This window comes from Lepidothrix coronata, unplaced genomic scaffold (genome assembly GCF_001604755.1).
Source record: "Lepidothrix coronata isolate B3197 unplaced genomic scaffold, Lepidothrix_coronata-1.0 Scaffold52, whole genome shotgun sequence".
NCBI classification, from domain to species: Eukaryota; Metazoa; Chordata; class Aves; order Passeriformes; family Pipridae; genus Lepidothrix; species Lepidothrix coronata.
In genome coordinates, this window is record NW_016690232.1 from 5,303,283 (window position 1) to 5,317,454 (window position 14,172).

Here is a 14,172-nt window from a genome sequence, read left to right on the forward strand (position 1 = left end):
GACTGGACAACGTGAAGTAGTTTGAGATTCAGGGTTTGGATAAGCGTGACCTGGTCCTGGACACCCAGCTCCTACCTAAACACTGTGCTTCCCAGCTGCCCTCCCTCCTCCGTTGCTGTTTTGCCCTCAGACCTTACCCCACTGCTCCAAATTCCCCCACATGTCTTTTTCCAACCCTCCCTGGTCCGTCTCACCCCTGCCCACACAGATTCTCCCACAGAACTTCTGACCCTGGCATGCAGCATTCAGCACACCCTTATTATATAGTCATTTTCTCTTATATTCACTATACTAGATGTATATAGATATACAGTATATTTTGAATTACAGAACCAGAGTGGGCTTTCTCACCCACCTTGTGATCATGCAAGTGATAAAACAGGCTCCCCCAGCAGGCATCAGCACTGCCATGGCACAGGAGCAATGGCCAGGCTTGGCCCCATCCATCCATGTAGTGGTTAAGTCCTGCTGGGCTCCAAGCATCCATCAGCCAGGCTTCAGTCCACGATGTTCAAAGGTTGAGTGCTGGGGGCTCTGGAGGAGGGAAGGGCCCAATTCTCTGCAAAAGAAAGCAGAAACATCTGAAAGTGTCTCCCGGTAGATCCCTGGTATGAATTTACCTAAAAACCTTTTATCTGAGGGAGTTTGTTGGACATCCACCATAGCCCACACCCAGCTAGTTATGAAGACTCACCAGAGCAGTTGCATTTTCTCCTCTCTCCCCACAGCTAAGACATCAACAGCTTTACAAGCTGATCCCTCAGCTTAAGGACAAACCAGGAGCTGGCACCGAAGCAGGAACATTTCTAGAGATGTTCCTCAGTTCTAAATGCTTGGATCTGTCCTTGGCCCCACGTTATTTAACACGTTGTCAACACCTTTCAAAAGACATAATATCATTGCTGATGAATTTTACCAATGATGGAAAGGCCCAGAAAAGAGTAAATTGAGTAGAAGATCCTGGATAAAAGTAGTCTGGATGCTTTGAAGAGCTGGGCACAAAGTTACGTTTTCCAATGCAAAAGTACAGGCAGTTGTCTAGGAGCAAAAAAAGTGGACCACAGTTAGATATAGGAGGTTTTATCTTGGGAAATGCCACCTGGAAAAACCAGGGAAGGATTGTTGCCGATAACCAGCTTGAGAGAAGGGCATGAGTTGCATTATAACTGTAATGGTATCAATGAGAGAGCTGCTGGGCCCACAGAGAGTGGAGCGGATTCAGGAAAGAGCCAGGAGATTGGGACAAGGGACTGGGAACCCACAAGGACCAAACCTCCTACCTTGGGGTCATGGTCTTGCTCATGTCACCTCTCTCCCTGTCCCCAAATGCTAATCCCAGCCGCTCTGAGGGCCGGGCTGAAGCACCCCAGAAGCCTGGCAACTCCAGAGCTTCCCCCTTTCCCCACCCAACCCTCCCAAAGTAACCCCCCCGTTTCCCCCCCCATGCTCCGCAGTCATCGACGGCCCGACGCAGATCCTGGTGCGGGACGTCTCGGACACCGTGGCCTTCGTGGAGTGGACGCCGCCGCGCGCCAAGGTGGACGCCATCCTGCTGAAGTACGGGCTGGCGGACGGGGAGGGCGGGAGGACCACCTTCCGCCTGCAGCCCCCCCTCAGCCAGTACTCCCTGCAGGCCCTGCGCCCTGGCGCCCGCTACCACCTCGCCGTCAGCGCCCTGCGGGGTGCCAACGAGAGCCGGCCAGCCCTCGCCCAGTTCACCACAGGTAGCTAGACTGGCTTTGCTGGGAGAACTGGCGTGAGCTTTTAGGCCCGCAGCAGGCACGGGCAGACGGCTTGCTGCGATCTGCAGATGGGCTGTCCTGCAACGAGGATGTATCCGGAGACAAAGCAAGGGGATTTTTGCATCTAGGATTTAGTGGCACCTGGTTTGCCCCCTGGCACAAGTGAGCTGGGGTTTAGTGTGGTGTGTGCTAGGAGGAAGAAGTGGAATGAAAGCACAATGGTTAAGATGCAGGTGTGAGTGGAGACGCCTGAATGCAGGTGCCTCGCATCCCTCATAGAGCAAGGCAGAGCAAATGATTCAGCTGCCCCTAAAATACACACCCTAAAACCGTTCTCTGATCCCTTTACTCGTGCCTACATTACTGTTTAGTCCCTAAACCTCCAGTGCAACAGGTCTTCATGCCCTGTGCCCCACAGGGATGCTCACATGGTCCCCAGGGCAGTCCAGGTTATCCCAGATGCCAATGACCAGGCATGGATGACTCAAAACCCCACATTTAGACAGACCCTGAGCCAACTCCACCTTGGCCATGTCCTGCTGTGGCATCAAGTCTGAACCTGCCTGGGACACACATCCCCACCAGATTCAGTGCCCGTTTAGACACACAGCTGAGCTAAAACTCTAAAACCCAGCACCCCTAAGAGCACCCAGAGCTCCATGCAAAGTTCTCAAAAGAACCAAAACATTCAGCACGGGTCTGAATTCAAGACAATGCTCACTCCCATTCAGCACTGAGAGCCAAGGCAAATGCCTTGCCTTAGGAATTAGCAGTCAAGTAGCTGAAAGCAGCCCAGCCAGAAACATGGTTATCTCATTTTATATCTTCTCTAAACAGCCTAACTGGTCAGTAAAACTTTAATTAATGTTAAGCCTGCAGACACCTAACAGGTTTAATTTACTGTGCCATAAAGGAGGAGGCAGAGTGTGTATTTTCATGCTGGTTTATGGTATATAAATTACTTGTCATGTATGTTACTGGTGGATACGAGGCTCCTACTGTAATAACTGTGGTGTGTGAATTGTGTGTGTAAATATCTCTATAGATAAATATTTCGGAAGAGATGTTCGCCCCGACTGATTTGCTGCGTTGGCCTTCCTCGCTTCATTTCTAAAAGGCAACACAAAAAATCCCCCCAAACTCAGATCCATCACCATTACCCACTGTCTGCTGGTGCCCAGCCCCAACCCATCGCTCACCAGAGGGTTTATTGTGCAAACCAGAGCAGATTTGGTGCACAGCCTCAGCAGCACTAATAAACAAACACTTTGGGAATTGTCTGGGTGTGAATGAGCCTGTAAAGATGCTCAAGGTTCTTCTAAGAGTAGTTCAGGCCAATGCATGGTTGCTACAGAGCCCTCACACTGCCTCACTTTCCCTGACTCTGCTATGGGCGGAAAACAGTTTTATTTTCCAAATAACATGGAATTAGCTCCCAAAGCAACTTACTAAGGATGCTGTGAGTGCCTCAGCACTCACACCGATCACCTGGGCAGCATCTCCCAGTCTGTGCTGAGCAGCAGGTGAGAGCAGATATCCCAGCCCTTCCCCTGCCCTGGGCAGGAGGGACCGCCCATGGGACCTCCCAGGCATCACAGCCGGGTGCCCCTCCACCCTCGGGCCGTGCCAAGGCTCCGGGGTGCATTCCCGGCGGTGAGACGGTGCCTCTCTCCCTTGTGTCACGCAGAGATCGATGCCCCCAAGAACCTGCGGGTGGGCTCGCGGACACCTGCCAGCCTCGAGCTCGCCTGGGACAACAGCGAGGCCGAGGCCAACAGCTACAGGGTAGTCTACAGCACCCTGGCCGGGGAGCACTACCACGAGGTCCTGGTGCCGCGTGACACCGGTCCCACCACCCGCGCCACCCTTGCAGGTATGTGTGCGCCCTTCCTCCCCCCCACCCTTCTCCTCTCAAGCAGGTAGGGCAGTGGAGAGCCCAAATCAGCACTGATATGCCGTTGCCCTTATGCTGGCATGTGTTTGAGGTTGTTTTGGAGTTTACTGCTTACCGGAGAGAAGGTTTTCCTTGGGATGTAGCTCATTTTCCCCTGCGTGGGTCTGGATTTGGGTGCTGCTTATCCACAAGTGATGCACCTCCAAGTAACGCACCTCCAAATCAGGCACCTCCAAGTCATGCACCTCCACCAAAGATCTTTCTGGGTGCCAAATAGAGCTGGCAAGGAGCAAAGTGAGAAATGAGGAGAAGAAGCCTTTTTAGGCTGATCTAGAGGGAAATGTTATTTCACCCTTCTCTTTTTTTCCTTGTTGGGAAAGAGACACAGGTGATGATGCCCCATGGGCAGTGATGGGGAGCCAGGCTGCCTGAATTTGTTGCCTTTTTCCAAATCAGGCACAAAGCAGACCCAAACCTAGGGATGCTATTTTTGAGCAAGTCCTTTAAGTGGTGCACAATTCAGCACAGGGGATGCCACCAGGGGCTGCAAACACCACCCACCTCTCGCTGCCAGGAAAGCCCCAAACACCTCGTGCAGCAACACAGCAAAGCACCATGTGAGATCTGGTTTCCTTTTTTTTTTTTCCTACCAGAACTGCTTGCCTGATGGATTTGCCACTCTGGTGGCACTTTTTGAGCAAAGAAAAGACTTACTTACACAAAAAAAGTTCACTCATTCAGCTTGAAGCTCTTCAGTATGGCAGGACATCAGGTTCCTCCATGTTGACTCTCTGCCCTCCCAGGACCTTCAAGGGCTCAGGAATCTGCCACATGGAGCTATAGGAGTAAGTCCAGAAGGAAAGTCGAATGTTAAGTTGCAGGCACAGCAGCAGAGTCATGAGAAAGGCTGGAGGGCAGGAAGGCAATTAGAGCAGATAGCTTGAAAAACGTGGTATGCGGAAAGAAGAAAAATGTTAGGGATAGTTTCTGCTGCGTTCCTGATGAGGACACGCATGAAGAAGTGGGATGAGATCACAGGCTGGCTGCTGGGCTCCTGCTAGCTTTCCTCTAGGACATTTATTGGCTTTCCAAGTGAGAAGAAGCAATAAAAACGGGCCAAACTGCCCTCCCTGGGGCAGAGGTTCAACATGGCACCGGTGACACAAACTGCGACGACACCCATGGCAGAACCTGAGCTTGCCTTGGAGGACATGGCAGTCTGAAGGCTCTTGTTTTTCTCAATAAAATTAAAAAAGGTGCCAAGTCTCTGCCAGACTCAGGCAGGGCTGCAAGAAATCCCGCCAGAGCAAGCTGCAGAGATGCAGAGGCTTAAGTCGATAGCAGAGTGATTTTTACATAGTGCCTCCATCATCACCTAAGTGCATTGCTTCCAGTTCCCAGGGTAATAAACAAACCAATTAAAAAAAAAATCCAATCATAGCATAAAATAACCCAAAAAATCATTCTGCTGGCAAAAAAAAAAGCCAGGAGAGCTGTGGTGTGGATGGCACTGAGCTCTCCCATAGCTCCGATATGCACAGAGCAGTCCTGTCCTCCAGTCTTGTATGGGGAGCAAAACACATTGGGGTGTGTTTCCAGCCAGCCTGATGGGATCCATGACATGAAAACAACCAGTAATTCCTTCCATCATCTTCATTTGCCTGCAGGAAAAGCAGTGAGGAGTGGCACTGAGCAGAGTTTATCAATAAAGATTTAAGCTTAAAAATACAGCAAGCCTTGCCCTGCCCCATAGTCTCTCTTAAAAATCAGCATTTGCACAGAAGTATCCATAACATTGCACTACCCAAAAGAGATGGCAGAGAAAAAGGACTGGTTTATATGCTCCTGCTCATTTCTTCCTTCTCCTCTCCCTTTCTCCCAGGCTCTTTTCCTCCTTTCCAGGATACTTCTGACACTTACTGGGGAGGGCCTATAAGTGATGTGGGTCCATCTTCCCCCCATCACCAAGACTGCACTGTAGCAAGAGAAGAGCAGGGGGCGAGGGTTTCCCTCTCTCCTGACCTCTTGAGGAAGGTTTTGGTGGCTCCAGGGGATGCTGCCCCTGGGCAAGGCAGGGTGAGGCTGGGCTGGAGGGTTTATGGCTTTTTTAGCTCTGTGGGAAAGATCAGGAAGCACAGGGAGGAGAGGAATAGAGCCACCAGCAGCCAAGCAGAAGTGACAGGCAGAGGCAGGAGATGTCCCACATGGTTATCACAGCAATCAGGAAAGGAACTGGATGAACTCGACTCCCATGTCCCTTAAGAGAGGCACTGCAGGATACATCCCCCCCCAAGGAGCAGGGCTTGATTCAGCTCCCAGGAAGACTGCACCTTTCCTAATTAATGTATATTTCATTTACCCTGCATAATTTATTTCAAGACACCAGCCCTGTGACAATATTCGATGTTGCATCACTTTGGAAGCAAATATAGCTACTTTGTCATTCCCATCTCAGCTCGCACACACAGAGCTTCTGTCTCGCTGCCAGCAGTTACAGCAGACCTCAGCAACAACTTGTAAAAGTGTCTTGTTTCTGAGCTAAAATAATCCAAATTCCCTGTCCAAAGGCATGCACGGGGCTTTTAAAGAAGGATCAGCGCTTCTGCAATGCACGGAGGAACTGCTGACCTGTGGGAGGGCTGCTCACCCCAGGGGTGCCCTGGATGTCCCCAGCTGTGGGAGCTGGGGGGGTTGCACCCTGAGGTCACCCTGCCAGGCACTGTTCTCACACCCCTTCATGTCTTTTGCGCTCCCTGGCAGATCTGGTGCCGGGAACAGAGTACGGCATCGGGATATCGGCCGTGATGGACAGCCAGCAGAGCGTGCCGGCCACCATGAACGCCAGGACTGGTGAGTTTGGCCCCGCTGCCTGCTTCACACACAGCTGGCTCCTGTGGCTCAGATGTCCCCATGGGACAGTCTGTGCATAGGGACAAAGCTCTGCACCAACCCTCTCCCACAGAGCTTGACAGCCCCCGGGACCTCGTGGTGACAGCCTCCACAGAGACGTCCATCTCACTGGCGTGGACCAAAGCCACAGGTCCCATCGACCACTACCGTGTCACCTTCACCCCTGCCTCAGGGATGGCCTCGGAAGTGACGGTGTCCCGGGACGAGTCACAGCTCACCCTCTCAGAGCTGGAGCCCGGGACGGAGTACACCATCTCCATCATTGCCGAGAGGGGACGGCAGCAGAGCCTGGAGGCCACCGTGGATGCCTTCACAGGTAAAGACAGACAAGTTGGGATGGGGCCAAGGCCACAGACCACTACCCTGTGTTGTCACCTCTGCCAGCCCACCACATCCCCAGCACCAAAGCCCTTGGGCGGTGATGGGGATGAGAACTGGGGTCAGTGTGTCCACATGGAAGCAGATCTGTTGACCTTAAAAGGAGGATGTTGCTACCGATGTGGTGGCACAGCCCCCTTGGCCAGCAGCACTGAGCACACTTGCCTGGCTCGAGGCTTCCGAAAGGACAAGGCAGGATTGGGGGAACAGAACAGCCCATGCTGTTCTCTGTTGTCAGGGTGGTCTGTATGTCTGTGACTGCAGACTTTTCAGTCAGAGAATGTTGTTAGGTCCCTCAAGGCTTCATTTCTCCCTCTTTTGAAGTGCAGACAACACATACCATCTGCAGCAGGACAGCTCCATCACCTACCAGATGGGTCTGGGATGGAGGGTGTTTGCAGGCAGGGCTGACTAAAGCACCATTTTCCCCCTCCTAGTTCTGTCTATTGACATCAGCACAGCTTCAAATCAGTGGAGAGCCCAGAGCTCCAGCTTTGCCACCTCTCTTGGGTGTTTCCCAAATCAGCACTGGGAACAATGTGGAGGCCAGGATCTGCAGACGGTTGGGGTTGCATCTCTTCTCTCTGCCTTCCAGGTGTTCGACCCATCACACAGCTCCACTTCTCCCAGCTGACGTCCTCCAGTGTCAATGTCACGTGGAGTGACCCATCCCCACCTGCAGACCGCCTCATCCTCACCTACAGCCCTCGGGACGCGGAGGAGGCGCAGCAGGTCACCCTGGACGGCACCCGCCGGCACGCCAGCCTGACAGGCCTGCAGCCCTCCACCGAGTACCTGGTGTCCCTGGTGGCCGTGCACGGCGCCGTCAGCTCCGAGCCTGTCGTGGGCTCCATCACCACAGGTACCACAGGACACCCTCCACCAGGCACGGGACCCCACTGGGAGGGCAGGCAGGGGGACAAGGAGTGGACCTGCCTCCCACAGCTTTGCTTTGCGCTCCATCTCTCCAGGGATCGATGCACCAAAGGACCTCAGGGTGGGCAATGTCACCCAGGAGTCCATGATGGTCTACTGGAGCCCTCCCATTGCTGCCTTCGACCACTACAGAATATCCTACCGTGCTGGTGAAGGTAAGGGATCAGAGCACTCTTGCTCATGCCCTGAGGTCCCAGCTGCCAACCCTCCTTCCATGTGCTGGCATGAACAAGCCACCAGGTCATCCTCATCCCAGACAGCATCCCATGCACTGGTAAAAGCCACCAATAACTGGCATGGAACAAAAGGCTACAGGGACAGAGGATGGAGTGTCAAGGATGGGGATGAGAAGGGACAACTGCAGCCAAGGGCCAGCTTGGCACAGAGGGGCACAGGGAGCGACCCCCTGCAGTATGTGGTTCACAGGGATGGCTAATTCAGGGCTCAATCCTGAAATCCCACCTCCCTCATCTGCTTCCACTACCTCATCTTCCCTGGCCCCAGTTTTGCTTATGATGCTGAAAAGGCCAAGCCAGCAGTGATGAGCACCTACAGGCATGAAACCCAGTTAACTCCAGTACCTTGTGGCACTGCCCTCCCCTCCCGAGCACCTCCTGTACCCCAGGGATGGGGCCAGCCGTGCTGCCAAAGCTCTTGGCTCCATCCCTGCAGGGAGGACAGACAGCACCGCCCTCCCCAAGGATGTCACCGAGCACACCCTGCACCACCTGGAGCCCGCCACCAAGTACGAGATCGGGGTGAAGAGCGTGCGGGGCCGGGAGGAGAGCAAGCTGGCCTCCATCACTGCCTACACAGGTGGGAAGGGGCTCCTGGTGGGCAGGGAGCAACCAAACAGTGACAGCTCCAGCCCTGGGCAGGGCTTGCAATCCCTTCTTGCCTTAGTAATCAGGCGACTGAGAGCAAGTTGGACCTCATGCCAGCCTGATGCAAGCTTGGGATGATAAGCAAGGCTCACAAGGGCCCAATGTGGGCTTTTGAAATATGTCTCAGCAAAGCTTTTCCAGAATATTCATGGGTAGTCATGGGGAAAGTGATAAACTTGTGTACCAGGCACAGGGAAGCCAGAAACATAATGTTGGGCCACCATGACAAGCTTTCTTAAAGGGAGTGCAAATTTTCAGAATAATCCCTGGGGAAGCCCCGTCACAAACAGCATCTGCTGCAAGAATAAAACCCTCCGCTATCCACAGACTCCTCAAAACCTAAAGAAAATCCCTAACATCCCAGGCTGTGCATCAGGAAAACAGAGGAGGAGCAGCCCAGGTAGCAGAGTAGCACAATATATGACATCTCTGCACTCCAGCCTAGGCAGCAGTAACTCCCCCGCAGGCTCATGTGCCTGAACAGCAGGGCAAGACCACGAGCAGTGGGCCACAAGAAGCCCTTCCAGTTCATAGCTCAGTCTCCAGTCTCTTAATGCCTCTGACTCTTTGATTGTCTCCCTCATGCAGCCATGGATGTCCCCTTGGGGGTCACAGCCACCAACATCACCCCCACCGAGGCGCTGCTGCAGTGGAACCCGCCGCTGTCGGAGGTGGAGAGCTACGTCCTCATCCTCACCCGCCATGCAGGTACACTGGGGCTCTGTTTCAGCTCACCTCCACCTCTCCCCCATCCCAAAGCCCAGACTTTGGCAGGTGCCCTTCAGGGAGGGAGTAGGGAAGGAGCCCTTACTCTGGGTTTTATAGGGACAGTGGGAAAAATAAGACTATCCTTCAGGCTGAACCACCACCACTGCAGCTCAGCTGTGGCACTGCAGCTTATGGTGTTTCAGCATTAGAAGTGCTTCTGTTCGTGAGATCATACCCAGAGGCACATTTTGGAGAATTACATGGAACTTTTGCCTAAACCCATCCCTGTTGGCTTACAGTTGCAGGAGAAACAATTCTCGTGGATGGAGACAGCCAGGAGTACCAGCTGACCAACCTGCTGCCCAGTACCACTTACATGGTCTCTATGTATGCCACCAGCGGGCCTCTCACCAGCCAGACCATCAGCACCAACTTCACAACCCGTACGTACAATCACCTCCCCACCTCCCACCCTCAGCCATGCACTCACCTCAGGACAAGCAGCCAGCCAGGCTGAGCCAAAGCTCTTCTCACATACAGTGGGCATAGAAGTAGCCATGTGCCAAAAGGACACCCAAAATTCTAGCGCTGGGCACAACACAAGAACAGAGTTTTAATCAACAAGCATCTGCCATCATTTTCACTTTTTCAACATCCATCAACTCCTTTCTATCTTTGATTTCCCCTGGATGTGGTTTCCTGAGAATACTCCTGACCAGGTTTTTTCTAGCCCAAGGCCATAGTCCAGAAGAGCTCTACAACCGGTTTTGCTCACAAGCAGCTTGACATTAACTTCAGAGCTGTTACCCTTGAGGTGGCACATAGGCAGAGGACTTCTAGAGCTCTGTTCAAGGCTGGGGAGGGGTGATGAGGTCTTGAAACTGAGGATGAGGGTGGACTTTGGGTTGTAGCTCAGTGTTGCGAGGTTGAATCCCAGTGTACTGAGTTGGGAAATGGAACTGGGGTGGCTGTGTGTGAGAATGTTCCCTTCCCTGGGGTCCCTATCCACTGTTGCAGTTTTGGATCCTCCAACAAATCTGACCGCCAGTGAAGTCACCCGACGGAGCGCCCTGCTCTCCTGGGTTCCTCCCGTGGGAGAGATCGAGAACTACGTCATGACCTACAGATCCCCCGACGGCAGCCGGAAGGTGAGTGAGTCCTCGCAAAGAAACAGGCTCATTAAGTCAGGGAATAACAAGACTATGGAGAAACAACCAGGAGAAACCCTACAAAGCAAAACAACGATGCTCACCGGCTCAGGGAGACCAAAAGGGCAGGCATTACTTTCTGCATGAGCAGATACTTTAGATAAATAATAAGAAAAAGCAAGAAGAAATTGCCTAAGGCAAAATGATTATGCACACCTGCAGGTCTGAGCATAGAGGGGATACCTGCAAAGTTTGGAGGAACAGGGGAAATTCACAGCTTGTGAAACACAAGCAAGCTGAGGCAGGAGAAAATTATCCTGCAAACAGAGATGCTAAAAATGCCATTTGCCCTTCCTGTGAAAAGGAAGACAGGCGCAGACAACTAATTAATCCCACAATACAATATATTTGATTATTTAATGAGTGTGTCCACATCTGCCTGTCTGGAGAGCTGCTACAAATGCCATCAGAAACACGTCACAGCCACCAGTCTCGTTTCCTTTGCTGGTGTGACAGGCTCACAGCAGTCAGGGGACAGTGGCTCTGCAGAAGGGGTTCGATAACGTTGTGTGGCACTCAACCAGAAAAATTAACAGGCCAGGAATCAACAGAATCAAAACTGGCTGGTAACCAAGTTTGGCCTGCTCTGCTCCTTGTGCTGCTCGAGCCATCAGTCATGCCCTGTACTGAGGGCACGCACATCCCAACAGAGTCGGTAAACAGAGCACACAGACTGCAAACACTTAAATTGCCTGTGTCCAAGCCATCTTGCTTTCTCCCACGCAAACTATCCCAAAATGTTGACCATGTTCATTGCCCTCATTGACTCAGTCCAAGGGTGTAAGCAGCCATGCAACGCTCCTTGGCCAGGCACCAAGGGCTGCAATAGTTTGTGGCTTCCCTTCCCTCCTCGCTTGCTCTTTAGGCTCCCCACCGCTTTTCTCATCTGTTGCTCTTGGTGTCTGCCTCCTTCTGGGACCCATGTACAGGAGCTGATTGTGGATGCCGAGGACACGTGGATCCGCCTGGAGGGGCTGTCGGAGACCACGGAGTACACCGTGCGCCTGCAGGCTGCCCAAAATGCCGTGCGGAGCGGCGTCATCTCCACCACCTTCACCACAGGTGAGGACTTGAGCCACACCCACTCGGGAAGGTGAAGGTCAGCACACATACCATGCTGGTAGGCATGGACTGCTTCTATGGGCTTTCCCTCCTCAGGCAGCACCCCGTCACAATCCACAGAGAGGTACATACAATGCCATGTCCCACAGTGCTGCCTTGCTACAAAATGGCTGAAGGATCTATAACACAAACACAAGACCCAACCAGGCCCTTTTCCTTGTCCTTGCCCCTCCTCAAATGCATAGTCAACATCACGTATCCACATGTAAGCTCTTGCAGTGAATAGACCAGCTGGGTCTCTCCACACTGTAGACGTGATCCAATCACTCACAAATATCAAAAAATCATAGAATAGTTTGGGTTGGAAGGGATCTCTAAAGGTCACCTTGTCCAACCCCCCTGCAATAAGCAGGGACATCTTCAACTTGATCAGGTTGCTCAGAGTCCTGTCCAACTTGACCTTGAAAGTTTCCAGGGATGGAGCATCCCTGGAAACATAAAGCAGGTGCATCTCTACCACCACCAGTGGGGTCACAGACAGCAGAGCCAGCACTTTATCTAATCCACTGACTTTATCTGATTGCATTATTCCTCCCCACTCTAATCCTAGAGAATTCACAATCCACTAAGGCAATGGGAATGATTTGCTTTCCAAATCAAAGGCATCCACAGTCACCACAGCCCTCACACACAGAATACTTATGCTGGCAAGAATGAAGCTTACAAAGAAAGTCACCATCGCTCCCACCCTCTCCAACAATTCACATTAGAAAGAGTGCAAAGCAAATGTCCCTCACCGTCTTTGAAAAGCCTGGCTAGGCCAGGGCACTTACAGATAGAGTGCATCTTGTTCAGGGCTGAACCCAATCCCATTTCTCCTGGGCTTCAAAAGCACTAAGAAGCCTATACATGACATCCACCAAAATTCCTCTGATCTGCACTGCCAGTTCAGTTAGGAGAGTTTTCTTTGAATCAGCTGTGGGTACACCTCCCCATCTCAGTTACATGCAAAGGTCCCTTCACCTGCTTTTAAGAGATAATAGCAACTACTTATATCAACAAAAGAAGAAAAGACTCTGCTCTAATGCATCTATTGAACAGGCTTTCCTGTTATTCTCGCCTCTTACATGGGCATATAAGGCCAGTGCAATTTAGGCAGGTGATGGACATATGCATCTAATCTTTGAGGCTGTTTGAGAGTTAGGGATGAAGCTGCACAGGGGTGACTTTTCAGCTGGGATAAAGCAGCAGAAATCCAGCCACAGCAGGCAAGCAGAGCACCTTTTCCATCGAACACAAACGTCAGACCTCAGCAGCATTAGAGTCACCGTTGCCAGCTGATGCAGCATCCAACACAGGTTTAATTTGCTTTTAAGATGAAGAAAAGCATCAGCAAGAAAACAGCTTCTCCCCACTTACCCCAATATCAATGAGACAGAAGCACCCAGGAACTATCACCAAGGCAGTGCAATCCATGGACACACCCCTGAGTGAAGCATCAAGATCTGGGATTCGATTTACTCTGGCAACGCATCAGGACACTTTGCTGAGAACAAGGACTTGTCTTCAAGAAGTCACTAAAAAAAATTTTAAAAAAAGAAAAACATCCAGGCTTAATTTAAATTGTTTTGCTTCCTTCTGCTTACAGTACACATCCCGGGGTTCTTCTATTCCCTCTGACATATTAATAGCTTGGCCTCTTTTGTTTCATGTTTGCATAAGGTTCTTGGGGAATTGTACACAGATGAGACAAAAGGAAGAAACAGATACAGTATTTATAATTTATAGGGGTTTGAAATGTCTTTCAAGGTCTCCTTGGCTCTTACAGATATGAATATAAATTAAGAAACAAGCAATCTCCACAGAGCTCAGGGGAGCCCAAACTCATTGTCTTTGAAGAAGTTTTCATTGTTGGATACTATAAAATGTAAACAAGGTCTCACCAGACACTGCACTACAGACCAGGGAGATGAAAAAAAATAGGGAATCTTCAACATTTGGGCAAAGCAATGACCTCCGAGTCTTCAGGTCACAAGGAGGGGGAATACACACAAGTGGGAAGCAACAGACAAGGGTTGTACCTTGGTCCTATGGGGCACCACACAATTGTGATGGACACACACAGCATTGAAGATTTGAAGGTCCTTCACACCTTGTCACTGTGTGACTGAGACATCCTTGAAAGCCACATCCACATTTGCAGCTCTGCACTTATTTACTCCATCATCCATATGCAACAACAGCAAAGAAAAAGATGCGTTTCCCTCTTTTGCATCAAATAAGAAAAAGTTGTGCCCAGAGCTGACATTCCAATACTGAGGGGGTCTCCTGATTAGGACTGTCCTAAACTCTGGCCCTCAAATGAGATGATTCCTCATTAGAGGACACCCGTAGCACAGTCACACTGCCCATGCTGCCTGTCTCTAGCATCTCACACAGCCTAATTCCTG

The 14,172-nt window shown here is 51.5% G+C and overlaps 1 protein-coding gene and 1 long non-coding RNA gene across 8 annotated transcripts in view; one reads left to right on the forward strand and one right to left on the reverse strand.

Moving 5' to 3' along the window:
- TNR (tenascin R) overlaps positions 1-14,172 on the forward strand; it is a 45,832-nt gene that overhangs the window by 9,094 nt on the left and 22,566 nt on the right. For 5 of the 6 annotated variants that reach the window (XR_001874985.1, XM_017815878.1, XM_017815881.1 and 2 more), the window contains 11 exons: positions 1,455-1,724; positions 3,430-3,615; positions 6,397-6,486; positions 6,599-6,862; positions 7,520-7,786; positions 7,896-8,015; positions 8,533-8,676; positions 9,333-9,452; positions 9,752-9,895; positions 10,470-10,600; positions 11,590-11,722. Coding sequence is in view for 4 of the 6 variants with exons in the window: in XM_017815878.1 (XP_017671367.1) it covers positions 1,455-1,724; positions 3,430-3,615; positions 6,397-6,486; positions 6,599-6,862; positions 7,520-7,786; positions 7,896-8,015; positions 8,533-8,676; positions 9,333-9,452; positions 9,752-9,895; positions 10,470-10,600; positions 11,590-11,722 (1,869 nt within the window). In the remaining 2 variants the exon portion in view is untranslated. Of the gene's footprint in view, positions 1-1,454; positions 1,725-3,429; positions 3,616-6,396; positions 6,487-6,598; positions 6,863-7,519; positions 7,787-7,895; positions 8,016-8,532; positions 8,677-9,332; positions 9,453-9,751; positions 9,896-10,469; positions 10,601-11,525; positions 11,723-14,172 lie in introns of all 6 variants that reach the window. The other variant, XR_001874986.1, reaches the window with a different exon arrangement.
- LOC108497841 lies at positions 362-13,230 on the reverse strand. 2 transcript variants are annotated; one of them, XR_001874988.1, is made up of 5 exons: positions 13,142-13,230; positions 4,355-4,473; positions 3,752-3,915; positions 695-1,038; positions 362-559 (listed from the first exon to the last, which is right to left on the reverse strand). It is a non-coding gene; the product is annotated as an uncharacterized LOC108497841 (long non-coding RNA). The 2 variants fall into 2 exon arrangements; XR_001874987.1 differs by having other exon boundaries at positions 362-1,038.